General features: G+C 48.4%; 9 protein-coding genes across 9 annotated transcripts; 4 read left to right on the forward strand and 5 right to left on the reverse strand.

The window, feature by feature from the left end:
* Positions 1-1,335: 1,335 nt before the first annotated feature.
* On the forward strand, positions 1,336-1,998 carry VTN77DRAFT_1423 (uncharacterized protein; the record flags this gene model as incomplete). Its single annotated transcript, XM_069417153.1, has 2 exons — positions 1,336-1,386; positions 1,747-1,998. The coding sequence occupies 2 exons, from the start codon at positions 1,336-1,338 to the stop codon at positions 1,996-1,998; spliced, it is 303 nt and encodes a 100-aa protein (XP_069272887.1).
* Positions 1,999-2,421: 423 nt separating this feature from the next.
* VTN77DRAFT_1424 (uncharacterized protein) lies at positions 2,422-3,912 on the reverse strand (the record flags this gene model as incomplete). Its single annotated transcript, XM_069417154.1, has 6 exons — positions 2,422-2,460; positions 2,527-2,591; positions 2,656-3,523; positions 3,582-3,706; positions 3,797-3,824; positions 3,886-3,912. The coding sequence occupies 6 exons, from the start codon at positions 3,910-3,912 to the stop codon at positions 2,422-2,424; spliced, it is 1,152 nt and encodes a 383-aa protein (XP_069272888.1).
* A 682-nt stretch (positions 3,913-4,594) lies between these two features.
* Positions 4,595-6,446, forward strand: VTN77DRAFT_1425 (uncharacterized protein; the record flags this gene model as incomplete). Its single annotated transcript, XM_069417155.1, has 5 exons — positions 4,595-4,846; positions 4,910-5,143; positions 5,197-5,251; positions 5,323-6,178; positions 6,284-6,446. 5 exons carry the CDS (start codon positions 4,595-4,597, stop codon positions 6,444-6,446), a joined length of 1,560 nt encoding a protein of 519 aa, XP_069272889.1.
* Positions 6,447-7,276: 830 nt separating this feature from the next.
* VTN77DRAFT_1426 (uncharacterized protein) lies at positions 7,277-8,063 on the forward strand (the record flags this gene model as incomplete). Its single annotated transcript, XM_069417156.1, has 2 exons — positions 7,277-7,693; positions 7,794-8,063. 2 exons carry the CDS (start codon positions 7,277-7,279, stop codon positions 8,061-8,063), a joined length of 687 nt encoding a protein of 228 aa, XP_069272890.1.
* An 873-nt stretch (positions 8,064-8,936) lies between these two features.
* On the reverse strand, positions 8,937-11,202 carry VTN77DRAFT_1427 (uncharacterized protein; the record flags this gene model as incomplete). Its single annotated transcript, XM_069417157.1, has 7 exons — positions 8,937-9,163; positions 9,226-9,472; positions 9,543-10,074; positions 10,136-10,430; positions 10,492-10,682; positions 10,740-11,080; positions 11,155-11,202. The coding sequence occupies 7 exons, from the start codon at positions 11,200-11,202 to the stop codon at positions 8,937-8,939; spliced, it is 1,881 nt and encodes a 626-aa protein (XP_069272891.1).
* Positions 11,203-11,866: 664 nt separating this feature from the next.
* VTN77DRAFT_1428 (uncharacterized protein) lies at positions 11,867-14,553 on the reverse strand (the record flags this gene model as incomplete). Its single annotated transcript, XM_069417158.1, has 6 exons — positions 11,867-12,327; positions 12,381-12,532; positions 12,576-12,734; positions 12,818-13,784; positions 13,838-14,245; positions 14,301-14,553. The coding sequence occupies 6 exons, from the start codon at positions 14,551-14,553 to the stop codon at positions 11,867-11,869; spliced, it is 2,400 nt and encodes a 799-aa protein (XP_069272892.1).
* A 1,639-nt stretch (positions 14,554-16,192) lies between these two features.
* Positions 16,193-18,653, reverse strand: VTN77DRAFT_1429 (uncharacterized protein; the record flags this gene model as incomplete). The annotated part of the gene is made up of 6 exons (XM_069417159.1): positions 16,193-17,126; positions 17,285-17,319; positions 17,378-17,937; positions 17,995-18,342; positions 18,403-18,517; positions 18,570-18,653. The coding sequence occupies 6 exons, from the start codon at positions 18,651-18,653 to the stop codon at positions 16,193-16,195; spliced, it is 2,076 nt and encodes a 691-aa protein (XP_069272893.1).
* A 1,097-nt stretch (positions 18,654-19,750) lies between these two features.
* On the forward strand, positions 19,751-22,179 carry VTN77DRAFT_1430 (uncharacterized protein; the record flags this gene model as incomplete). Its single annotated transcript, XM_069417161.1, has 4 exons — positions 19,751-20,039; positions 20,095-21,374; positions 21,432-21,514; positions 21,717-22,179. The coding sequence occupies 4 exons, from the start codon at positions 19,751-19,753 to the stop codon at positions 22,177-22,179; spliced, it is 2,115 nt and encodes a 704-aa protein (XP_069272894.1).
* Positions 22,180-22,453: 274 nt separating this feature from the next.
* On the reverse strand, positions 22,454-26,287 carry VTN77DRAFT_1431 (uncharacterized protein; the record flags this gene model as incomplete). The annotated part of the gene is made up of 9 exons (XM_069417162.1): positions 22,454-22,674; positions 22,750-23,450; positions 23,503-23,797; positions 24,708-24,810; positions 24,887-25,163; positions 25,581-25,604; positions 25,668-25,728; positions 25,772-25,816; positions 25,897-26,287. The coding sequence occupies 9 exons, from the start codon at positions 26,285-26,287 to the stop codon at positions 22,454-22,456; spliced, it is 2,118 nt and encodes a 705-aa protein (XP_069272895.1).
* Between the last annotated feature and the right edge of the window lie 191 nt (positions 26,288-26,478).

Below are 26,478 nucleotides of genomic sequence, written 5' to 3' on the forward strand. Positions count from 1 at the left end.
CTTTATCATGAACATTTCTAAAAATAGAAGTCTGTTGGAATTTATCAGTTGCATCAAAATATGTCTGCTGGGGGCATGTAGGAACATATGTCTGCTGCATATCATGGAGTTAATGAGTTCCTGGATGCTGTTAGTGTATGTGTCTGAAATCCAAGCTCTTTGAAAATTGTCACAACCAATAAATCAACCTTCAGCTTTTATGGTCTTTAGAATAGACTGGAGTCTTTACTTTCCATTTATCATAGAAACTCATCCTCCATATATATATATATCCCGATTGTTGCGGGCTAAGCCCATATTGCTGACTCAGCTTCGCTCTCGTTTTCTGATTGGTCCATTTGTTGTTCATCACATGACTCCTGTTGATACAGCTCGCGTGACTTTCTCTCTCTTCCTTCATTTCTTCCTTCCCCAGCGAATCCTTTTTATGAGCTCCTAGTTTCTAGACAGCAAGGCTTTGGCCCTTCACGTAACTAAAGGGGAAGGAGTTATCTTATTATCTTATGTCTACTCTTTATAAGCTAGTATAGTAAGTAGCATAGAGTAATATAATTAATCCCTAATTCTAGATCTAGATCTAGAATTATATGACCCTTTAAACTAACTAACTAATCTAACTCTGATAACTCTATCTAACCTATATATAGTAAGAGGCCTAATATCCTCTTCTTCTTTCTGTAATAGGGAGAAAGAAAGATAGATCCTAGAGCTAAAACAATTACTATAAAGGGGGAAACTGATTCTTTTCTCTGCTATCCCTACCATATATAGTCTTAGTATTAGTAGGTGGAAATCAGCTATAGCCAACCATAATAGCCAATGAGATAAGGATTCTGCATATTACTACATAATATCCCTACACCATGCTGGCCACAGCATGGCCACATGTATAATCCCTGGGAGCCAGGCCAGATAGGGGATGGCAGGATAGCAGGTGTGCATAATGTCCTAGTGCAGCATGCAATGTCCATGGTGCAGCACGCGATGTCCATAACATGGTAGGAGGCAGATGCGGGCGACCTGCCGGCACCATACAAAATGGATGGGTACACAAAAGTCCTTGCCATGTAGGCCCCATTATATAATATTTATATATATGGTTTAGAATATATGATTCTCTAGGGCTAGGGTTCCGCATGTTGCCAGCACGATATGTTGCTCGCATCAGGGATGCGGGCCATTGAGCAAAATGTCACAATGAGGCAGCCATCCATCTAGAACAAGGGCGCCTGTGCTTGCTGAAAGACCTGTCGGAGTGAGAAGGTGAACAGGGACGAACTGCTGAAAGGCATCTCTGACTGCCAGTTTGGATCTCGAGAGGCCCTCCTTCCGAGGATGACACGGCGAGTTATCTTTGGGCCCGGTCATGCAATTGGACATCAACTGGTATGCTTGGATTGAATCCGTACTGCCTTGCACGGGGAGACAGACAAAATGTGTTCGTTGCCGATTCTTAGCAATGTTGACTGACTTCTCCTTTCCGGGGTATTATTGCAGGCATTCAAAATGGTAAGTCGAATATTTCTTCTTCGCATGACGAGAAAGGACCAAACAGCAGACAGAGGTTCTGCGCTAATAATGTGCTCGTTTATGTTGCAACAGGGTGGCTTCGACTTAAAGGCATAACAGTGTGGTAAGCTTTCTCTGGTGGATGGGACCCATTCATCACATCCTGGCCTGTTGAACTTACGTTATTTACAGAATTGAATTCTCCTTCCTCCCGTGCTGCGATTGACCAAAGACCAGACCCACGCCACCCAAGGCAAGATTCTGGCCATCTTCAATGAGGTTCTCCAGTGGCAGGAGCCGGAAGCCTCTGATGCCGTTTGGCGCTTTGTCAAGACGCTCAGTCTACCAACCAGGTTGTCCGAGGTCAAGGTGTCGAGTGACAAACAGATCCGCAAGATTGTGGAAATGACGCTCACGGACGTGCTTGTCAGCGAGAAACGTTTCCCAGATCTGGACGGGTTTCTAGAAATCCAGAACATGGCGAGGTGAGATGACGACAGATCGGCGTTCGCTGGAGGCCGGCTCACGTCCTTCGAAATAAAGAGGGCAGAACACAGGAACTCTCATGGATAGCAAAAGCGGACATAGATCATCGTTGTACCAGATGTCTAGATTAGGTATAAAACCTTGAACAATAGGTGGATGGACGAAACCCGGCACTTGACGCGCTTTAAGCGAGAAAAGTTCCTTCCCTGAAACCATGCGTCCTGTATGCTGAGTGCGGCAGTACAGCTCTAGCAGGCTATGGCAGGAAATCCGTCTAAATGGATGATTTGCGAATTGAAGACTACGCAAGTTACCTATAGAAAAGTGCAACAAGTCCCGTCGAAGGATGGTTGACAGTAATGTACACAAACTTCGTTAGATCAGGTATACACGCGAACTATATATTATTTCACCATGATAGCAAGATCACAACGCATGAACCTCAGGTTGAGGGATGAGAGGATTCTAAATTGTCATCTGATTCTTTGACCAAGATAGTTGCAACAGTCCCTCTGCGTAAAGACCGCTCACCACTAATTCGCCTCTTTGATTATCCATCGCTCCAGTCGTGCTGCTTGGAAAGTGGCTACCATCGCCTAGAAGTAGTTAACATCTTTTGTATTCCTTTTTCACAGTGGATAGAAAAGGTAACAAACTCACTTTGGTAGAGGGTTTCCACGTAGTAGTCTCCTCTATATTCTGCAGTTGTGGCTTTACATGGCGCTTCAGCCTTGCCAGGCGTACGTCGAATCTCAACAACCCATGATGGAGCGGCATGCTTCGATGGATCACGAGACATGGCATGGAGAAGACGAATACATGGATGACCCGCTGAAACAAGGCCTCGCAAGAACCTCCCGTCCTTGTCGAATGCAGTAGGGTCAGATGGCTTGAGACTATGGTCAAACGTCAAATTGTCCGGCCTGTATTGTAATGGAATCTTCTCCCGATAGGTGATGCAATTGCTGATTGGGTCTCGATCATATATGAGAAGATGACTGGTAGAGCTCGACGCAACTATGACCTCCTTTCCTGTAGGAGTGACCACAATTCCGTTTGGGAAAGGTATTCCGCTGATGGCCGTATGGAACCTTGTCGGGGAGCATGAAAAGTCGACGAAGGTTACCCAACCAAGAGGTAGCGCGCGAGTTGTCTCCTGCATGTTTAAAAATGCGTGTTTCCGTGGGATAAATCGGTGGTCGTTGGTGACGAAAAAAGAAGTGTAAGACACAGGACTAACAGCGTTTGGCGAAAGGATATGCCTATCATTATCTGCAATAGATGTTATAAACGTCGCAGTCGATGTCACGTAGTCGATGTCAAAAATGTCGACTGTGCTCCCGTTTCGTTGATGATTGACCACGAACAGCCTTGTCGACCCTCCCTTTTCGCGATAAATATTTATTCCCAACGGATGGAAGTCAGACTGAGATGGGAAGCCCAAGAGTCTGATCTGACGGAGAGCGTTCTTATGAACGTAGTCGTACACAAAAATCCCGCCCTTGGGATTCGGATCGTACATGGTATTCTGCGGCAACACTCTCTCAATCTTCTAATACCGAGCACATGATATCGAGCAAACTGACCATTACTGTATTCCATTTTGGCCGTCCGGGATCACAGCTGACGATGGCCAGCCCTTGTTCATGATCTAAGACAACATCCTCACAATAACGGAGGAAATTCTTCATGATCAATTCCACGGATGCGTCTGGAATTGCGTGCCACATGGGGGGAAGCAAAACATCCTCCTCCTTGTTTCGAGGGAAAATGTATGTGTCGAGTAACTTGACCACTATACCGACACTAGCGACAATTGCTGCCGAGGCCTATAGTATTCATGAGCACATGATGACAATACTTTCAACATCAAGGGAAAACCACACTTACCAGGAGATAACCCTCTCTTGCAGACATTGTAATATCTAAGCAAAGACAATCAGCCTTTGTGATACCATAATTTGAGTAGGGTTGCTCTGCGCAAACCCAATCCACTTAAGTGTCACAACTCAGAAATCTTCCACAGCTAAAAAGAGTGCCATGACATATGCATTTTAGCTCTAGGATCTTTTACGGTTGAGATTAAATCCGACATCTTCTGTATATCTGCAGAGTTGTAGGAGTTGTAATGCACATAACAAAATACGTTTTTGTTTAGGTCGGCAAATGCGCGGATTGGTTGCTACGCTCGGGAAATGCAATACAAATTTCCTGAACGGGTATTTGATTCGCAAAGGCTTTTCCTTTTCTGCCGCAAAGTGTCAATTTTACCGCTCCATTACCGTAACAAATTATTTCCCGATCTTGATGTCGGCAAATTCACCCCCTTACTCGCTCTCGACTGCTACGTGAGATCGTACGCCAAATGCTTACCTACGTCCCCAGGTTTATGGTATCCATCGCATGACATAGACTACTATTTATCGAGCTACGCGTCCCCGCTTCAACCCGTTCTCTGGTTCTCGGGTTCTCGGGTTCCACTTGGTGTGAAAGTAGGAGAGATCTGTCTGTTTTACTGCGAAGCTACATCCAATCAGCTTTCAGACACTCTCACCCCTGCCTCAATATGAATGTTGAGGAGACTGCTGTCCAGTCGAATATGACTGCAAAGCATGTTGAAAATGTCCGAACCGTGCAAGGGACTGTTCAACTGATCGACACGCGTGGCCAGACGCGAAGGATTCCCGTGCCATCCAATGATCCAAATGACCCGCTCAATTTCCCCAACTGGCGGCGATATCCCATTTTTATCTCTCTGTGTTTATACGGGGCTTGCGCCTTTGGGGTTGTCCAATCGGCATCGCTATTCTTTCCGCAGATGATTCCGGACTATATGCAACAGACTCGGGGAGTAAGAACCGCGTTGTCGGATTCCCCCCAACGGGCTGTCCAATGCTAATTGTATTATTGCCAGACCTTTAACCCCGCCAATATTTCCTATCTCGCCAATTATCCCTCTCTGTGTATGGGTGTTGGCAACTTTTTGTTCGTGCCGTTGTCAATTGCCCTTGGTCGCCGTCCGATTTTTCTTCTCAATAGTATGCTCATGGTAGCTTCGTTGATCTGGGCGGCCAAGTCGGAAAGCTTTGCATCTCACCTAGGCGCTCGTTGTCTTCAGGGTCTGAGTGCTGGAATTTCTGACTGTCTTGTAAGATGACCCACATTCGACAAGTCAGTGAGATTACCGGCTAATGATTGCAGCTGCCCATCATCGTCCTTGATGTGACATTCATTCATGAACGGGGCCTTTGGATGGGTAAGGCCGTCGGTTTCATTCTATACAACTGTGACATCGACCGTTGTAGGATTTACTAACCTGTTGCCTAGGCCTCTACTGGTCAGTAACTGCAATATTTTCTGACCTCCTTCTTACGGCAGTTCCATTCGTCGTGGAACATGCAAACAATAATTGGCGCATGAATTATTACTTTTGGCTTGCCTTTGCAGCCATCTCTCTCCTTGTCGCCTTCATCTGTCTACCGGAGACTCTGTTTGAGAGACCACCGGGCGTATATGACGGCAAGGTGGTGGTGACAGATGCGTATGGTCAATTGAGAGTTTTCGACGACCTCGACTCCGCCGTCCAAGCCGGTTTCTGTCAGGAAGAAGGAGTTGACCAGTCTGATTTGAATGTTTCCTACTGGAAACAGCTCTCTGTCTTCGGCAAAGTTTCAAAGAAGTCGTTCGAACAGTTCCTTAACGCCTACGCTGAAATGGCGGTCTGTATCATCACTCCGGGAATTTTGTGGAGCCTGCTCGTTAACGCTTTCGTCTTCGGTGGCCTTGTTGCTTACAGCATAACCTATTCACAACTTCTTGTGGCTCCGCCGTGGTCATTCAGTTTCGCTGCTGTGGGAACCATATTCGTGGGGGCCACTGTCGGAGCGCTCGTATCTATGTTCGCCACAGGAAAATCTGTAGATGTGTTAGCCTCGTTCCTCACCAGGCGGAACGGTGGGCTTCGTGAACCCGAATTCTTGCTTCCAAGCTTTATCCCGCCTGCCATCGTCGGATTTATTGCGTTAGTATCATACGGCGTCGTGGGAGGACATCCAGAACGCTACTCCTGGGTTGCAGTCCATGCCTCGTTCGCCTTGTATGAATATGCTTTCATCGCGATATCTACCATTACGGGAGTATGGCTGGGTGAATTAGTACCTCGCCTGTCGGGACCTGCTATTGTGTTAGTTTGCGGAGGCAGAAATGCGGCGTCATTTGGAATTACGTGAGGATACATCCTAAATGTCCAATATGAGCTCGAACGATGCATGCTGATACTGCCTGACAGCTACTCGTTTACATCGTGGATCGCACATGAAGGGTTTCAAAACACACATATCACCCTCGGTGGCATTTTTCTGGGTCTTTGTGCTCTTGGAGTCCCTCTTTACTTCGTGAACCGTTATTTTAGAGCCGTTTATACTCCACTTTTAGTGAAAGTTCTTAACTAGACTGGACATATGTAGAAATAATAGTCCTCGAGCTTGAAAGAGGATACTCACCGCTTGAACAGTTATCTCGTAATGATACCTGATTCTGCTTCTTCTGATCAGGGAGAAAGGTATCGTGTTTCGTTCATAGCGAAGTTGTACAGACATTAACATCCAGTTCATCCTTCACACTACTAAAAGAATGCAAAGTTACAAATGAAATAACGTTTAGACGTCCCCAAGGACTTGCCAATGAGACTTTCACGCGAGGATTCCTTATCCTAATACTCGGCACAAGATAACGAGAGTTTCAGGCCCGACGTCCCCACCAGATAATCCTGGGACTGAGGCAGAGCCGAATGATTAAACACGTCCCAGCTGACTGGATTCGGCTCCCAGTAACCTAATCAGCAACTACCCTTTTAAGATACCGATATCATATGTAGAGTATTTTATTTCTTGGCACTATGATACTTTTAATCGTACTTAGGGGCTGTTTTGGAGACAAATTATTGGTCTTTTTCCGGATTTCCCGATGTCACTCGAATTTCCCGAAACTAATGCGGGTCTATCACAGGGATCGCCGTATTTTGGGGCGTCCCGGTTATGAGGCATGACTTGTTAAGCAAACTCTGATAGACTGATACGGCCGTAAGCAGAGATCCTCTTTACGTGTCAGAATTATCTTGACATTGCAATTATAGAGGCTAAATACTCAGCGATGATGACGTTTGGAGTGCATTATCCACTGCCTTCTTGCAGTGGACTTACTGCATATCTAAAAGTGAAGCTAAATTTTCGTCTTTTCTTCCCTTCCCTTCAGACCTGACTGAAGAAAGTCATCGAAGAAGATGAACTCCTGGCTTCCCGTCCATCCTGACAGCGACTTAAGTCTTCATAATCTGCCCTATGGGACATTCAGCACATCGACACTCTCGAATCGTATCGGTACTGCGGTCGGAGACCACGTCCTGGACTTGAGAACGCTGGCTGAAGATGGTATCTTCGACTGTCTCGGGTTCGATGCTAGTACTCTACGCGAATCGACTCTCAATAAATTCGCAAATTTAGGAAGGGAGGCACATCGAGCATTGCGCAAATATCTGCAAGAGCTTCTGCGAGAAGATACACCCAGGCCAGGGCTCCTGCGCGATCATATAGACCGGCGAAACATAGTGGTGATTCCCCTGGATGAAGTCCAGATGCATCTCCCAATGGAATTAGGCGATTATACAGACTTCTTCGTTGGTCTACACCATGCTCAGAACGTCCGTATATTTTTCTTTCGTCCCCTGCTCATGAGTCTGACTCAGGTTGCAAATAGGATTCTCTGAAACTGACAGAGGTATCTGTGTGATTTTGGCATAGTGCTCCAAGCTCTTCGGACACAAAGGCGTCCCCGCCAGCTATTTCGATTGTCCATTGGCATACCATGGTCGTGCATCTTCAGTAGTTGTCTCCGGCACCAACTCCCACCGACCACACGGGCAGATGCAACGGCAAGGCGAGACAGTGTTTGGTCCCACGACGAAACTAGATTTTGAAGTTGAATTGGCCGCTTTCATCAGTCGAGGGAATAAAATGGGAGATTCAATCGACGCCGATAATTCAGAGGACCAATTTTTGGTTTTGTGCTAATGAACGACTGGTCCGCGAGGGGTATCCAGGCCTGGGAATCTAATCCACTAGGTCCCTTCGCCGGAAAGAATTTCTGTACAACGATTTCCCCGTGGATTGTAACTTTGGACGCCTTGCCTCCATTCCGGGTCGACTCCCTTCATCCGGCAAGTATCATATCCCATGGTTAACAGTCAGGAAGTCGTTTCTAAACCCCCTCTCGTTCAGAAGAAAGAAAGCCTACTGCCGTATCTTCGTGAAGAGAGAATTCCGACGGTTTTCGATATTGATATTGATGTGTTTCTTTATGGTACGTCGCGTCATGGAATGAGAAATGAGGAGATGATAACATCGATCGATTGTTGCTAATTCCAGTCACTAGTAAATTCTGAGAGATACCACTTCTTTCGAGCGAACGCAAAAAACGTCATTTTCTCGTTCACGCAAATGCTTGCACATCATACTCGAGGAGGATGTCCTTTACGAACCGGTGACTTAGTGGCCACAGGAACCCTATCTGGTCCAAGTCACGAGCAGTTAGGCTGCTTCCTCGAAGCGACGTACAATGGCACGGTGGAAGTAGAACGACAAAGCATATCCGGAAATTCAAGCCTATTCAGGTCATTCCTCTGCGATGGCGACGAGGTCGTGTTTAAGGGGGTGGCACAGAAAACGGATGGGTCATGCCGAGTTGGCTTCGGAAGCTGCAGGGGAAAGATTCTGCCAAGTGGATAGCAACACCAGGTAAATGCAGAGGGAGAATTATTTGGATATCAGAGATTTTTAAAAGGTTTGGATGGTGATTACTTCTCAGGACTTCAGATCACATAATGGATGGATATTTGGGATATTATATTAACACGTCGGCTAATAGGTATATCTCTCGCTGCTTGTTCACTGCATGCCAGGGACCGGAGCGTAATTTGTCAACCAACTATCAAATAGCTCAACGTTCCCTTCCATGAGGCTTGGGTCAATTTGCATTACTAGGTTGTCAAAATACGCCTGGTTAAAACCGTCAACAGACGGGAGAAAAGCAAAATGCTGTACGGTACTTGGTTGATAATCGTACACTCCCCCATCGTTTCCTTGTTGGTAAGAGGAGGAAAACTCGGTGTTGCCTGTCGAGTTGGTCAGCTGATGGAATTCAAAGTAGGGGCGTTGATATATGAAGTGTTCCTACCCATGTCAGTCTCCTCCGTATTAATGTCCTTTTGGCCCAGTTTAAGGTCTGTTAAATCGCTATCATCTTTGGCAATACTTCCATCCTCCGCTCTGATGATTGTGTTGTGTCCCAGCACAGATTCCCGAGCTCGAGAGCTCCGTAGCGCCGGAGCCTCTGTTCTCACCACGTCTACGAACTTCGACTCGCCATTGATCTTTGGCGGATTACTCGCGTGAACACTCCAGAGTGTACGAAGGTTTGTTTCCTATAGCTTTTTGTGAGCCTGTCGCTGTTTTCTCCGCTAACGCGACATCGGAGAGATTGATAGGGCATACCAGAAGAGCAACAAGCTTCCAATATTTACCAAGCTCGCGGATCACATTGACATTTACAGTGACGTTTTGGTGAGCTTCCCTTGCTACTTCAGGATCCGAGCACCAGGTGAACGGGATCTGGATCGCACTGGCGCAATATGCCGCAAACCCGACGAAGGAGGGGATTCTTGATACGTCCCAACACATATTGAGCGCTGCGCCAATCAATTCAGACATCGCATTTGCATGTTCATACGCAACTCGGGCGGACGACGTGCGCGTGGTTTCCCAATCGTGGGAAGGATTTCCGCAACAGAAAAGTGGAACAATCGACGAATGCAGCGCGCATAAACATTGATGGTAGATGATGTTGATCAGCAGCAGCCTGGGAAGAGCATCATGCGGTTGCCAGTTCATCATGGAGGCACCGAGCACCATGAATTCCGGCAGATTCCGCCTCCAGGAAGCTATCTCGTCGTCCAGGCCGTATAACGTGGCAACATAGGATGCCATGTCCAGGTCAGACTTGGCGATTGTGGTTCGCACCTTGCACCTGGAAACACAGTCAGCCTGAAAGCTCTTTGTCAACGGAATTAAAAATGCACCGTCCATACCACAGACGCATCCCTTTAACCAGCTCACCGTAGATGCTGCCATTACTTCGACCACTTCTAACAGTGACAGGCTCTGAACACCGTTTCCTTTCGTAGTCCTCATCTCGGGACGGTAGGAAAAGATTGTTTTCGGCCTCAGACGCCGCAGGATTCGTGAAAAGATCATCAGATGCAAATTTCGAGTGTAGATAGCACGCCCAATACAATCGTCGACGCCTCTCTGATTCGAAGTCGTTTGTTGCCTTTTTATACTCTCCATGAAGTCCAAGAATGTGAGAAATCGTAGTGGCGTTGCCTGCCGAATCGTCAGGACATACTCCGTATTTTCGAGCACTTTAATCCTTCATTTGACAGACCTTTCATAACGGTGGATTTCCGCCATTCACCTTGACTATACCAATAGAGGGATAGATTGACCAGGGTGATGAGATTATCTTCATTGGGTTCTTCAATCTCCTGAAAGACCAGCTTGCTGGCTCGGTCTGCCCAAGCATGGCCGTATAGCTTACTATCGAAGCCCACTTTACCCTGAACATCTTTGAAGAACCTGATCCAATATCATCAGGACACGAGGACATTGGATCACGTGAGGTGGGCTACATACTTGGAGGCAGACGCGCAGACGCTGAGGACCACCTGCGGCTTAAACTTCTGCTTGGCGAGTTCCTGGAGCAGCGTCGGTTTGTGCAGTAAGAGAGAGGCATTGTACAGGTGAGAGAAGTAGGTGTTGACCAGACCAGACAGCAGAGAGGAGGGAATGTCCAGTGAGGACTCTGCCGCGGCGTTGGGCACTAAGCTGCGCAGTGGTGACGAGGTCGGGGCAGAGGCGTTTCTTTCAATGTCCGATCGGGAAAAGGTCGCAGATCCAGGTTTCGTGACGTATTCGCATACGACCTTACGGAGCTGACACCTTTGACAAGCTGGACGGTGGCCAGAACAGCGGACCTAGTGATTGATACATTACATTAGCCTCTGCCGCTGGCATCCCTTGCGGCGGGTTTCGCCCAGGGGGGCCTGACCTTGTGCTGGTTACACTGGTTACACGCACGACGAGGGCGGCCCGACATTTCAGTGATTGGGAGGACATGATAATCCGGGGAATTGGGTTCACTGTGGTTCTTTAATGTTCAGGAAGGCCATGCTCTTCCGCTTCGAATAAGACGCTCTTCCAGATTGTGCGTTGCATGAAGGTGAGCTTGCGGGGAAGACGCTTAGCTCGTCGGCTAGTCTGTTCCCCCTTAAAAAGAAGATGGCAAGCATCCTGGCAGCAGAACTGTCGAAATTGAACTCACAAAGTCAATTATGAGGCGTAAATAATGATATTATCTGAATGCAGGCATCTATCGATCTGATTAGCCTGAATTTTAGATTTCTTTTTCTCTGTGCGGGTGTTTTTTGAAGATATCCCAACTGTGTCTTTGCGCATGTATATATCTCCACAGCGATCATAATAAACATCACCCAACCCCAACACGTACAATACAATCGAGGTATTCCTCATTACCTCAAGACATCATCTGGAATTCTCGCTAAATTATTTTAAAAGAAACCAAAGGCTATCCCCTAAACTTTGCTAGCATTATATACGTGATATAGAGAATAAACTCATTGATTATTTCTTAACTGCCATCCAACGTCCAGTGTTGAGAGAGTGATCAAACGCTGGATCAGATTACCAGGCTTTACTCATATCATTCGAGATGCAACTGAGGAAGCGAACCTCGACAAGTCCTAGTGCCCCGGACTCGGCGGGACATCACCTGTATCCCAGCTCGTGGGATTTGGGCCAAGCGTAAACTCGAGTGTGCCGCCGTTTTTGATATTGTCATGCTCCAGCCAGCTTTTGTTCCAAGGTTGTCCGTTCACCTTCAAACTTTGCACGTAATAACTGTCGTCAGAGAGGCCCTCGGCGGTTATATGCAATGTCGAATTGCCATCCCCAACGCTAACGGTTATGTCACTGAACCAAGGGCTGAGAATTAGGTATATGGGTTGCGTCACGACCGGATATAAACCCATCATCTGCCAGAACATCCAGCTGTCAATGGCTCCTGCATCACTGTTGCCAGGTAATCCGGAGAGGGAATCGGTGTAGTAGGTATTGATAGTCTGCCTGCCGCGCAGCACTGATTTCCACTGCCGACCTGGAAGATAGTTGTATATAAACGGAGTAAAGAAGCTTGGCTCATTTCCTTTCCACCTTCCTGTTAGCATCCAGATACTCAATCTATGCAGTGCTACTCACCTGGGTTATACAACGTCGTTCCAGCACCATTATTTCCACCGACATCAGCTGTCCTCAGGCCCGGAATGAACATGGTATCTAAGCGTGATTCGGTAACTTCAGGACCACCGATGTACTCGATGAGGCTCTGCATATCGAACGGGATCGTCCAGCTATATTCTGTAGCGATAGGTTAGTAGTGACGTTCAAGAATACCATGGCTGCGCGATCTCACCCCAGGGTAAGCCTTCGGTTGTGTAAGAATCATTCTGAGCAGTGAAGCCAGCGACCCAAGATCCATCCGCGTTCCTCGGAGCCATGAAACCAGTAAAGTTGAATTCGGAGATTGATGGATTCCACAGGTTCTTCCAATTCCTGTTGCAAACAGAAAACGTCTCAGTTGCTGTTTGACAGCCTCGACAAGAAACAGGCATTTGAAGAAAATGTGGGAGACTCACCTAGACCGATTCAAATACTTTTCGTAGTCTTCTGGTGCAAGCGTTTTGGCAACTTGGCTTAGTGAAAAATCGTTCAGGGCGTACTCGACCGTTCTGCTGACCGATGACGAATAGTTGGGAGTAATATATCCATATTCGAGCCAGTCAGGCAGCGCGCCGCGACCTTCCTTATTGCCGATGGTAGGGTCCTCTGGATCGTGATAATTTTTCGGAGTGACCTCGGCGTCCTTTTTCATCGCAGCATAACCGTCCTCCCAGTTAATTCCGTCTGTAACACCTTTCACATAGGCATCTGCGAGAACGTTATCGGCGTTACTTCCACCCTGAGTCTTGCCGTTGTAGTTTCCACTTCTTGCGTCCGGCATATAGCCTTCGTGGCGCCAGATATCGATCAGAGATCTTATCATTGCGACAGCACGAGACTTTTGGACAAGAAGATAGAAGCTGTTTAGACAGCGGAAGGTATCCCACAGCGTGTAGTAGTCATCGTAGTATGGCTCGGAGGAGTTCCACTTTGGATTTTCGCCAGTATGATCCGAAGGCAGCAAGTGAGCGCGATAAAGAGCGGAGTATAGCATAGTAAGGCGCGTTGTATTGGAGGATCCAGAAACCTTGATCTTGCTGAGTACGTCTTGGTTCCATTCATTGACTGCGGCCGCTACCGTATCATTGAGGTCCCAAGATTTGATCTCATCCTGGACGAAACTGCATGCCTTCTCGATTGAAATGAAAGAGACACCAACTCGAGACTTCACAATATCGGACGACGGGCTGAATGAGAAGAGGGCGCCAACTCTGTTGCTCATATCGTCGCCCTCCGGGCCTCCTTGCGCGGCAGTGCCATTGAAGAAGTATACAGGGGTCGAAGGACTTGGGCTTGCAGGGTCTGTATAGGGGCCTGTGAAGAGCTGGAAGCTCTGGGGTGCTGGATTGAACTCGGCGCAGAAATATATTTTATAGTCGGGTCCTGGTACGTGTGAGAAATCAAGGAAAGGAGAAGCCAAACATAATATAACTCACCTCCATTCCATCCCCCTTTCCAGACACCCCAGCCACTGTACTGTCCTCCATTCTCACCAACAAGCATCTGGCCGTTGCTGTAGGTTTGACTCTTCAGCGGCTCGGCCTCTGAGTTGGAGGGCAAGTGATGTGACAAGTCGACAAGCACGAACTTGACTCCAGAAGAAGGAAAGGTGTACTGAATGATTCCAGAGTGGCGTGAAGCTGACAGCTCAACCTCAACGCCATTCTGCAGGTACGAGCGATAGTACCCAACAGATGCAAAGTCCTTCCCAATGCGGGGCTGCATATACGTCAGGTTGTCGAGAACGTTAACGCCTTCTAATGTGGTCAATGGCATTTGAGGCACGACACCATATTTCGGGGCGCCGCCAATTCCACACTCATGGAAAAATGTGAAAGCAGTCACTATGAAGACGTATATTAGTTACCGTGACTTGAACGAGGCAAAGCAGAAACGAACCATTTCCATCCGGAGTATAGCCCGCAAAGGCATCAGCAATTGGGTTGAATTCTGTGGTGTCCGGTCCTAATTTGACGACACCAAAGGGCAAGGCCGCTCCTGGGAAGACATCTCCAGATCCCACAATGCTGTTTGGCACGGGTCCTTCGCTACCGATCAATGGGTTCACGTATTTTGTAAGATCCTCTGAGGGATCCTGAGCCCTTGAGGGAGCGAAGAAAAGCAATTGTAACGCCAACAGAGAATACGTCATTTTCATTATTGAAAATCGGAGCAGGTGTCAACTTCATCTTTGATCCGGTATTCCAACCATGAAATCAAGCATCAAATTTATAGAAAGAAAACAACGGGTCAATTCTCGGCATGAATATATCCTTCCTCGGTGTTGTTCAGACCGACTAGAGACGTTGAACTAAACGGGAAGATCAACGGTTACCATTAGTCTACCCCGCTCTTTACAGAGTCCAGGAAGATAGTCGATTGGTTAAGTTCTTCTAGTACTTGTATCTGCCAGTAAAGATGCAAATCCGTTTGCCCTAACTACGTAGAAGTGAGTGACTAACTCCTGATCGACGAAGACCTTTCCCCAGACCCCGGATTGTCTGTCACCTGTTCTGAAATCTAGTAAATTCCACGACAACCAGGAAAAAAATAGGAATTTTCATCCGAAATTTCCCCCGAAACATGCGAATTCCCTGATATAACGCCCAATTTGATTACGCCATGCGGAAACGGAAATCCACGGATCAGCGATTTTAGCTCACTCCGATTGCTCATAGGAATTCCTTCGTCAAAATACCTCAGTGGTAGTAGGAGGTATGTCGCACAACAGTAAAATAGGCACAGTAATAAACCATGACATAGGTTTAATATAGGGATAATGTGCAGCTAGCAATGACTGACGTGGTTCGCTTGCTGATGGAATAGAATGAAGAATGTAGTGGCTACCTAAGGCGGCAGATTAGAAAGAAGAGACCTAGCCGTAATCTGCGGACGCTTCCACTTTAAGTAATTGGAGCTATCAAATTACTACGTTTATTAATTTAAATATAGATACATAGACACAGCCAGGAGAGGAGATGAGTCATGAATCAAAATACAGACATAGGTATATAAGACCTTAAGTTCCGACTCACAAGCAAATAGAATATATCAGTCAAATTTTAATATCAAATATTAGCGACACAGAGTAGACCTGAAGTACAGCCACAATTCAGATAGACTAATGAAATATAGGAGACAAGGGGTTTAGATACTTACAATTTTAGACCTAAGAAAGGTCAGAGAAGAGAGCAAGGAAGCAGGACTTAAGGGTTGGCTATATATATAGTCCGGCAGTGTACTCCGTAATACCTTGGCATGGGTATCGAATCCAAACATCAATACCATTCTTTCAGCCAATTATCTGGAATAAGAGAGCAGGAATTCCATCGTCACTGTCCTGGTGCGCCAACACGGGCATCTGCAGGCGTCACCGTTGTCCAGCTCAAGATCTTTCCTCCCGCGAACTGAGTCCCTTCAGGAAAGCTGGTCAAAGTCCAGGCAAAGCGAAAACCTCTCTGACACGACGTGACCTAAGGTACTGGGCTGAGGACGCTCAGGACTGGTCAGGAGCGGGGGAGATGGGGTGATCAGTGTGGGTTTTCGTTACAGGATATACGAAAGTAGGTTTGTATCAAACTGAGATGAAGGAGATATATTCTCATCACAAGCAGGGATCAAAGAACGGTGTTGTATTAACTTAAGGATATATTCCCCTTAACTTTTTCACTCGCTCCTTCGAGTCTTGATTTAGCAAATATCGGTTGATCCAATACCTCCATAGCTGACTAAGATAAAAAAATAATCATCATTCACGTTATCTTGTCATCCTTGCCATATATCAAAAAGTATCATACAATCTGTTCACCATGCGTAGTGACGGCAGTCGACACCGATGGGCTAAGATCAGGATCCCATGGTCGCAGACCATGATTCGACCCTCGTTGGTTTTGAGTAGTGTCGCTTTCATGTACCCGGAAACCGTCAACATCAGGGTTGAGAGTAGCCTGAATACCTAAACCCTTGGTGTGGTCCTGTCCCAGGTCATGCAATGCCACCTCTCCTCCGTCATCATCCAGCCGATAAAACGTCCCCAGGGAATCCGGATCTTTTCTGGGAGGTCGCGATGATTTCGACGACTTCGGCGATTTGAATTTATTGTGTTTATTGTCGCTGCCGGAATTTCCGGAATCGCCAACCAAGTACCTGAAAGGCCCGCGGCGTGAAAGGTTGCCGATACTGAGCCCCCATTCTGCCAGCAGGGGTCGCAGGGTGAGACCGCAAGCAACGACAATGGCGATACAAGGTTCCAGAACAGCCCAGATCTCAATCGCCCCAGATATGTCGTCCGGGCTGAAGGAGACCTGGATCACAGACGCCATTCGGGAGGCGCCGGCAGCAATGGTGAACAAGCCGAGGGTGAAGATGCTCGTTGATGCCAGTTTATCTCGGAGGGACATGTTAACTCGGTGGATGATGGGGATGGGTAGAAAGAAGATGAAACAGTCGGTGATCACGTCGACGATCCCAACCGAGAGATATGCGGCCTTCAGATCTCCACAATGGCCCTCGCCGGACTGATCCCAGTTGTACGAGAGAGGCGTGCAGATGAGGAAGGCAATCAGAATCGTCTGAAGGGCCCAGCCGATCGGGAGAGCGAGGGCACCGCCGGCCAGGAAGCGAAAATACTCGATGACCTCGAAGATGCGCGTCAGGGCGATGCAGATGCTGGTTTTGGTGCAGCCAAGGAAGATGGCATTATAGGATTTGTCCGGAAATGGTGACCTAAGAAAGTGAAGCTCGATATCAGCATGAGCAGTCCTCATATCTATCTTTGCAGAGACAATAAGTGATCCAACAGCTGACTGACTCACCTTCAGCTCATTTTTGACATAATTCTAACCTTATGCGGCGAGATCAGGGGTAGTCTCGATGTGACTAACCCTGTGACTCGCATGGTTTCCTTGATTACTGCTTTCTGTAGTATATGTTAGCAAATACCCATTGTAAACAAACTTGGATGGAAAATTATATACCAAATATGGCAGGCTTTCCAGCTCGTGCAGATCTGGGAGCTGCCAGGGGTCCGGCATGTCATGGTCCAGCTCTGCGTGGAGTTGCTTCAGGATAGCCTTGTTGGTCAGCAAATAATATGTCCCTATCGCCATAGTCCGAGCGGGAGGATCTCCCTCGGCAGTAATTGCCAGGAACGCATCCTGGGCCGCCAAACGGTCAAGGGATTTCTCCTCCTGCGGCAAGTTGCTGTTGAGGATTGCGTGAAGGGATGTTGTTCGGCTTCGCGTCACTTTCAGCGGAGGCTTCCTTGATGGCAGCACCGGCTGCTCTCCGCATTTCCTTCTATTGTCAGCACGCTGTTCATGCACGATCCTCGTCAATCTTACCCTGTGTAGATTCAGCATGGGCAAAACGGTAGGCCACACCATCTTGACCACGCTACGACTGAGCTTGAAGAGCCATGGCAGGACATTGGGGTACTGTTTGAAAAAGGGCGTGACCACAGCGACGGCATTCATCGTGTCCATCCATTGCACGGCCTTGGTGGGCGATTCTGACAAGCGCATCGATCCGCCAAATCCTGCAGATTCGAAGATGAGCTCTCGCTACCCAGCACCATTTAAATTCAACGACCTACCAAATTGGCACGGAATATCAGTCGCAAAGGCGAGAAGCGCCGGACGGACGTCCACTGGTTCGCCGGTTCCCTGCTTCTGCCTCAGACGCTGGCAGAGTTTCTCGACTTCAGCCCGCATCAGTGGCTGCGCTTCTCGCACCGAGCGACGCGAGAAATATGCAGCCGGCGGCGCCTTTCGAATGCGATGGACATCATGCTTGATGGTGCCAAATACTCCCAACGGCGTTCCCACAAGAGCTGCTGATTGAGGAAATTTGTCGCGAATGATATTCCCACCGCCGTTGGGGACGTCGTACCACTCCGGGTCTTTGACGTGCAGTTCGTCGGGGTTGATTCTCACAATGGGTCCTTGTCACAGTTAGAAGGGCATCAACTTTATCTTCTCATTTCTGGTATGTATGTACCTACCGTACACATCATGCATCCGGTTGATCTCCCAAATAAACTGTCCTCCCGGCCACTTGAGGATATCAAAGTAGAACTCGTACCATTTCGTGGCCGCCGCGAGTTTCGGGCCCGGGAACTTGGCCAGCGGATAGAAGTAGTTGGTATATTATGAGAGCGACGAGATAGACCAGCCCAGCTCCCAGCAGGACGCTGAATGCCGCGAGTAGCGAGCTGGTCAGATAGTAATATGGGAACTCCAGTGCTTTCCCCATGATGCGATATCATCTTCGGAGCTGTATGACTTGCTTTATCCCTCGCCCTGTCGATTCCGGGATGACAACGGTGATGATGGCCACCCAGAGACGAAAATAAAAGCCGCCCCGGATATGGCGTCGATTACCCCCATCTTGACCTCAACCCTATATTATCCTAAGTTATCCGGTGAAAAGCTTCAGGTCAGTGGCATCGAGGCCAAAGCGTCGCATGGAATCTACCCCGTACGCCGTGATCAACAGTGGACACTTCCATTTTGGCCTGGTTCAATGTTGAGCGTCTTGTAGTCCGCGCTCTATACTCTGATGTCTATCGTTATCGTTGGGAGCCGTTTTGCCTTTTATTCCGGAGTCTGTCGCAGTCTCTCTATACCAGCGCCGGCGTACTCCTAGTAAGTCGGCGCAGAGGAGATAGATGCAAGTTCAATAAAAGCGTTTCTTGGCTCCAGTAGAAGAGAAGATTCATAATCTTGTTTGTTCTCTATGCGTATGCAATGCATAGAATCTTCGGGACGATGTAACGCCGAGCCCTGCGTTAGTAGTGATAGTGGCCTTTGGCTCCGCTGGGGAAACTAATAGTGATCAGCGCAGTCTAGTTCGTGATAGACAGACAGGAGCTGCGTAATGTTGGAACTTGACACAATAATAATAGCAATGCAATATTCATGCAGCCTGGCCAGACCTGAGGGACACAGGATCTGCTGTATAGTACTCTGTATGCCGATACTAGGGTTCCTAAAAATGTGAAATGTGATGTTCCACCTGCAGCTGCATGAAGCATGTGTGAGTTGCAGGCGGTTACGTCAGTTATCCCAATCTAACGATCTGCATAACTGTTGGTTTGTTGCCATGGATTGGTGATTGTTGTTATCGAGTTTCCCTCGTCACATGGCCCTTAGAATATAATAATATAATAATTATTATTAATGCTGATAGAGAGACATCATCATCATTGTTCACGTTCCATTCTTTGTACTGTACGCTCCTTGCTGGAGGAAATCATTGTCATGTTGCAAAACTATATCAAAACCCCGCAATCTTGACAAACCTCTATCTGGACACAACAGCCTCAACAACATACTCGGCGCGCATCCAGCATGGCAGACTCCACTAAAGCAGACTTTATCATCATCGGCGGCGGCACCGCAGGTTGTGTCGTAGCCTCGCGACTCCACGAACGAAACCCGTCGCTGTCCATCGTTCTCATCGAGGCTGGTCCCGATGTCACGAACCATCCTCACATCTACAAACCGCTCGAAGCCAGATTTCTACACGGGTCGGACATCGATTGGAACTATCTGACGGTGCCCCAACGGCATCTCGATGGGAAGCCTCGCTACAACTGCGCTGTGAAGGCTCTGTCAGGAGGTGTTGCCATCAATTCAGGTAGACTCTCCTTTCTGCCGCTTTTGATTTAGGTAATTGTTGTTGACGAGCTCAGGGGGATGGATTCGGGGCGATAAGCTCGACTACGACGAATGGGCGCGACAGGTATCGGACGAGCGCTGGAGTTATAACGGCCTCTTGCCCTACTTCCGACGCACTGAGCATCACTTCGATCCCAACGGCAACCCTACACAACACGGCTTTGATGGTCCCATCTACACCTCAACCGTCTCAAGTAGTGGTTGCAAGTACCCTCTGCGCGAGACCGTCAATGCCATGTGGTCCCGTCTCGGCCTGAAGAATATCAGTGATGCCAACAACGGCCACCCCCAGGGCATTGCAGAGCTGGTCGACAACCGATGCGACGGTCTGCGCCAGCTCACGAGCGTGGTCTACCCGCTGGACGGCGTCCAGGTCCTGACGGAAACCCTTGTTGCGCGCATCCTGCTGGACGATGACAACAAAGGAGCCATCGGCGTCGAGCTGGCCGACGGCAGAAAGTTCTACGTCCGGGGAGGAGAGGTGATTCTCTCTGCCGGATCCTACCGTACGCCGCAGGTGCTGTTGCTCTCGGGCATCGGAGACGCCGAACAGCTGTTACGATTCAATATCCCGCAAAGGATCAACCTCCCGGACCTGGGCAAGAATCTCCACGATCACCTCATGGTCTTCCGCTACTGGAAACTCCGCCATCCTGAAAAGGGACTCGCTGTGGGCTCTCCCCTCTTCAATGACCCGGCATATCAAAAAGGCGGACCGGGAGACTGGATCGTCACGACGACCGTCCCGAGTGCCGGCTTGAAGGCGGCTTTGGAGAAAGACGAGGGCAAGCCCGTGGACGACAGCCATCCTCTGGTCCAGGGTCCGCGGAGCCATCTGGAGCTGACGATGATCTACGCTGCATTCGGCGGAGAGGCCATTGGTTTGAACATCCCGATTGACGGAAGTGCTATCATGAATTACTACATGGGCTGCCTGCCGACCTCTCGAGGGTCGGTGACACTCGGATCGACTGATCCTGACGCACCACCCGTCATCGACCCCAATTACTATACTACAGAAACAGACCGGTATGTGATGCGCGAGGGTTGGAGGACTCTGTCGCGCCTGGTGCTGGAGACTCCGGAGGGGAAAGAACTGGTCGAGAGCGAAATCGTCCCCGAGGGCCACGAGTCTCTCGCCTCAGACGCGCAGGACGAAGCCATTGACGCCCGCATCAAGATCGGAGGATCGACCGTGTACCATCCCGCGGGGACGGCGAGCATGGGGAAGGTGGTCAACGGGTCTTTGCAGGTGAAAGGGGTTGACAATTTGCGGGTTGTCAATACCAGTGTTGTAAGTTGTTCAATGCATTTTAAAATGTATTTAGGTGACTCTTACTGACGACTCTAGATCCCCATTCCCTTGGCGGCGCATTACCAGGTGGCGGTGTTTGCGATCGCCGCCCAGGCGGTAGACATTATCCTTGGAGGAAAGTAATATCGCACAGGTAGCATTGTAGCTTTTTGACGATGGGACTAGTATCATCGGGCAACCATGCATTTGGATGGGGAAATTTTGGGGGGCCAAATTTGTTTCCATGCATGGTGCAGCGGATCTGTCAAATGCCGTGTTTGTTGCTGGATCGATCGTGATGTGGAGGCAATGATTGATAACCTTGGGGCTTGCCGCGCGCAGTATCAGAGATATCTCGAGGGCGGAATCCAATTGGGACCGCTTCACGGACGACTTCCGCGCCCTCGTTGACGTGGGCGAGACGGCGATTAATGAGTCTATTACTGTGGCGCGTCCGACGCCATCATTTTCCTTTTCGATGGGTATTATCCCAGCTCTCTTCCATGCCGTCATCCGTCGACGGGCGATTCATCTCCTGGAATCGATGTCTCCCCGTCAGGCAGAGATTTGGGACGCTTCTGTTGCAGCGGAGGTGGCGCGGGGAGTGATGGAGATGGAGGAGGAATCCGCGAGCAGCCTTTCTTCTTCATCTGCACATTCACACGAGGACGTAACACACCGGTCTTCTCAGATGGCTCCACATGATGCGGCCGGGGTTTCGAGTGATATTCCGATCGGGGCGAGAGTGAAAAGAATCACTCCCATCTTGTATGACGAGGACAATATGAGGATTGAGATTGTCTAGTTTATTTTCTCCCCATTCTTGTTTGTCAGCATTATAGAGTCTAGGATTGATGTTATTGCAATGGCAATAGATGGTCTGAAATTCTTTCCAATTGTGGCCAAGTCGGAGGGGAAGGAGAAGGGGTTTATATTAATGAATTGGTAAATGGCTAGTGAAAGACATTTACCCGTTAAAAATATTTATTTTATGATCGTCATACAGTCGACTCGTCTCTTGCGCCCCACGCTCACAAGTTTCTCGGCACTATTTACACCAGGAAAACAACTGCATGCTTCTATGAGCTGCCCAGTCCATGCTCAATCAAGAAATTCTGGATGAACTTATACGCCGCCGTGGAGTTATAATGCAGGTTGATGCCGTGGCCAGTATTCGGCTGTATATACGCTTGGAAGGTGCTTGCCTTGGGGAATGAGGGCGCTGCAGCGGCAGGAATAGAGGCAATATCGGGATCACCGGTGGTCAGGCAAGATCCGCCACAGAAGATTTTGTCCTCGCCTAGCAGCAATAAGTCAGCAAGGGAAAGAAAATATTCGAAGATCTTTGAAGGAGCCTCCAGTATAGACAACTCACCACCTGTGACGACAAGAACGGGACCTGTAAAGTCTGGCACTGAGGAAGGACTGCCGAGAATCGTGAGCAGTTCTCCATACGTGACAGGCTGCTTCGTCGCTTCGGAGTACGGCAGAATGGCCGGATCATAGAACCCTGGATAGAGGAACGCATATTCATTCGCCTCGGTATTCCCCCAAGTCAAGTATCCATTAGGCAAATCAGCTGGAGGGCCGGCAGAGCTCAAATCCACGCCGGCAACAAGATCCCACAATCCGCCTAGTGAAAGCACCTCCTGCACAGCCTCGTAGGTGATACTGCCGAAGCGCAATGGCGAGTTCAAGCGCGCTATCTGCAGATTCCAGGAAGCAATAATTTGGTCCCAATAGGAAGCATTTGCCGACCACCCAGTCAGCACAATCCCGTCTGTCGCAGTAGGATGGTAAGCGGCAAGCTGATAAGTCTGGACAGAGCCAAAGGAGTGGCCGACGTTGACAATCGTGCCAAAAGTATGCGGTACACCAGGGAGGGTACCAGCTCGGAGCATGCTATTGAGTTCAAAAAGGGCAGACACTTCCGCTGGCGCTTGGATGATGGAGATCGGGTCTGCGATGGACGAATTGCCAATGCCCAGGCGGTCCAAGCTCAGCGTGCAGAAGCCTGCATCCAGCGCGACGTCGATATAGCTGTAGTTGAAGTTGTTGAAGGGTAGGTCCCAATACCTGATACTATCAGCCAAATACCCAGCGAAACATGATAAAAAGGAAGACACACGTCTTATCAAATCCGATTCCATGCGTCAGCACCTGGATCACACCATTTTTGAAGTCAAAGTTGTCAGGCTGGCAGAACTTGACGCTGATATTGTACGTCCCTGTCACAGTCTGATATCCAGTCAACGCCTCCTCGGTGAAGTTCCATTTGATACTGGTTGTGTTCAGCGCAAATTGCGTCACGTCCGTGTTGCTCTGCGGTTGTTCCACATTGAAGACGCCATTGCGAGCAGAGATGTCGACCGGAACGGTGATGTTCTCACATGATTTGCTATGCGCTGTTGGCAGGAGGGTGGCTAGGGACAGCAGTGAGAATAGCAGAGCCATTGTTCGCGAGCAATGGACTTGAAATTGTGCGGATGCTGGTGGTAAGATGATTAAAACTAAGAGTTCAATACAGATATATTCGTATGAAACAGGAAAAGACTCTGCCGATGTATGTCAAAGCCCGGAGATGCTCATATTGACTGGCTATCAACCTCGTACATGGGAAAAAATGGAAGGAACTACGGGAGAAGACCAGGGAGTAATATGCTTCATAAGCCGAGCTTGAACCTTCCATATTTGATGGATTTCCACAACTGTCATTTGTTTCGGGCAGATGCATGCTTGCTTACAGACAGCTTACAAGGGCGTTGGTGTAAGCAAGTACTTGCGCATTATGTGAGCTACAGTGGAGATTAGACTACTTGTAAGCAAGAGCGGGCGCATTATGACTAAGACTTCCGGTTCTGCATGTTTAATTACTAACACATAGGCAGCTTAAATTAGAACGAGATAGCTACTGACGTAAGGCTTATAAATTTTATTTGTGGATGATGAATAAGTCTCATGCGTGGACATTGTTTTGTGATTGCATTGATTGGACCGTCGTTAAAAACGACGCAGTAGCGTCGACAACAGTAACCGACAGTATTAGATTGGGAGCTATAAGCTACTGTACGATTTTAAGGTATGCTGGCTCCATAAAGGAATTGCTAGATTGCTAACAGAAAAGGCCGGGAATTGACTCCAGCATGTTGATGACCTCCTGCTGCAAATTCGAGTGCTCATGTGGCCGGAAACAGTGCATCCAAGGCTGACAATATCAGAGGAAGTCTTAGGTTTTTACCAAAAAGGTATATCCATGAAATTTCTACTGTTTGATACGCTTCAAGTAGAAATAATATACCCCCTCCCCCGAGTGCATCTTGCTATCCATCGCACCAACCACCATATCATCCTTCACAGCGCGAAACGAATCGATAATCGGAAAACTGTCGTAAATCATGGCTGCGGATACTACGCCGCGAAACCGAACCTCCCTGACCTGGCATCCATTCTTGCAGTTAGCATAATGCAGACAAAGTCAAGCCTATGTTGTCATCCATCAGCATTGCTCATACCCGCGCATGTCCATATGTCTCGTTCCAACGCCTCTTCCCCTCCTCATCGTAGACTATCATGGGATCAACGTCATCCAAACTCCGGAATGACTTCCCGGCCCATTTCATCTGCGTCAGCGTTTCATGCGCGGAGTGACCCGTGTCAAAGCCCCCGCCAGTCCATTCTCCGAGAAGGAACTCCCGCTGTATGGGCTCAAGCTGTTCGAAGATGGTTGCTATCTCTTCTTCCTTGATGCGATCGGTCCTCTTGGTAAGGTCGATCACCGATTGCTCGAGCCTGTTGGAGAAAGAAGGTTAGCATTGTAATAGCAAAAATACAAAATTGGGGGACTGATAGGATCTATTTTACGTCGTCATGATTATGGTAATCAAAATGATAGGTTTCGAACGTAGTGAGCGAAAGTTGCGATGGGATAGACAATTTTCTGCTTGGTCGCTCGGATGTACTTATAGAGAACAGTCCATGACATCACCTTGAACCAAGTGTTTAACAATCTAGCCCCGTACGGATCCTCTTAAGTGAGCTAGTGGGCATTGATGATAATAACCGCAGAAAAACTTGCTTTGCGAAGTAGATTTCGGCTAGATCGGATGTCACCACTGCTGGATTCCTGGATCGAAACGAAAGTTTGTTGGTAAAACCTTTATTAATCATGTTATCGGCATTTCTTTCTGCATGATCAAATAATTTCACCTTTCACTGGATTGGACATAGTGACTGTAACTGGGATCTTCCTCTAGCAAGTCTGTTTCCGGTTCCGAACTGATGATACTCTCTTACCATATCATGGAATGTGAATGAAGAGTGAGGAACATGAGATCGAACGATTTGACTTGCCGATCTTGTCCTTCCACGTGTTGCTTAGACTGTTAATTTATACGTACTTGACGTGATAGGCTGTCCTGACAAGTTCACCTTTGCTACGCCGACTTTCATGGCTTCTCAGACGGCCCACATGTCTTATATTTGCTTTCCAGATGGAATGTTTACTACTTGAGACAATACTTACTTGTATATATCTGACAGAGTGCCGCTTCAGTAATAATCCTGCCCCTGGCCCTCCTGTCTTTCGCGGAACTGGCATATATCCCAGCCGTTGCGGTCTTGCCGCCCATCCTCACCATAGAAACAAGATGATGTACGCCTGCCACAACACCATCGATGACCTGTACGTCTTTGCCCACTGCTTCCTCAACAGCCGGTTTCAGCATCGTCATACCAGCACGGCCCAGAGTCAACGTATCAGCACCCTTCGCTACCAGATCCTTGGTGACAGCGCACATCCTGTCCAGCACCTCCTTCTCTTCCTTGCTCTCCAGCTCCAGTATCACGAGCCCACAGCTGCCCACTCCGACGCAGAAACCGTCGAAGCCGTAGTGTCGAATGGCATCTTCATGCATCACTTTGGACCTGTTCAACGTGGCAATCAGTCAGAACCGGTTGCCTAGCGTCCGGGCCGCAAAGAGACTGGCTTCCATGATGCCAAATACGGGTTTGTCGACTTCCTCTGTCAGCATCCTGATCAACGGGTGGTCGCTGTAGCATGTAACGAGAAAAGCATTGTACTGCTCTGCGATAGGAATGAGGGTGC

This window comes from Rasamsonia byssochlamydoides, assembly GCF_041956645.1.
Source record: "Rasamsonia byssochlamydoides strain NRRL 3658 unplaced genomic scaffold VTN77scaffold_129, whole genome shotgun sequence".
In the NCBI taxonomy this organism is placed as follows: Eukaryota; Fungi; Ascomycota; class Eurotiomycetes; order Eurotiales; family Trichocomaceae; genus Rasamsonia; species Rasamsonia byssochlamydoides.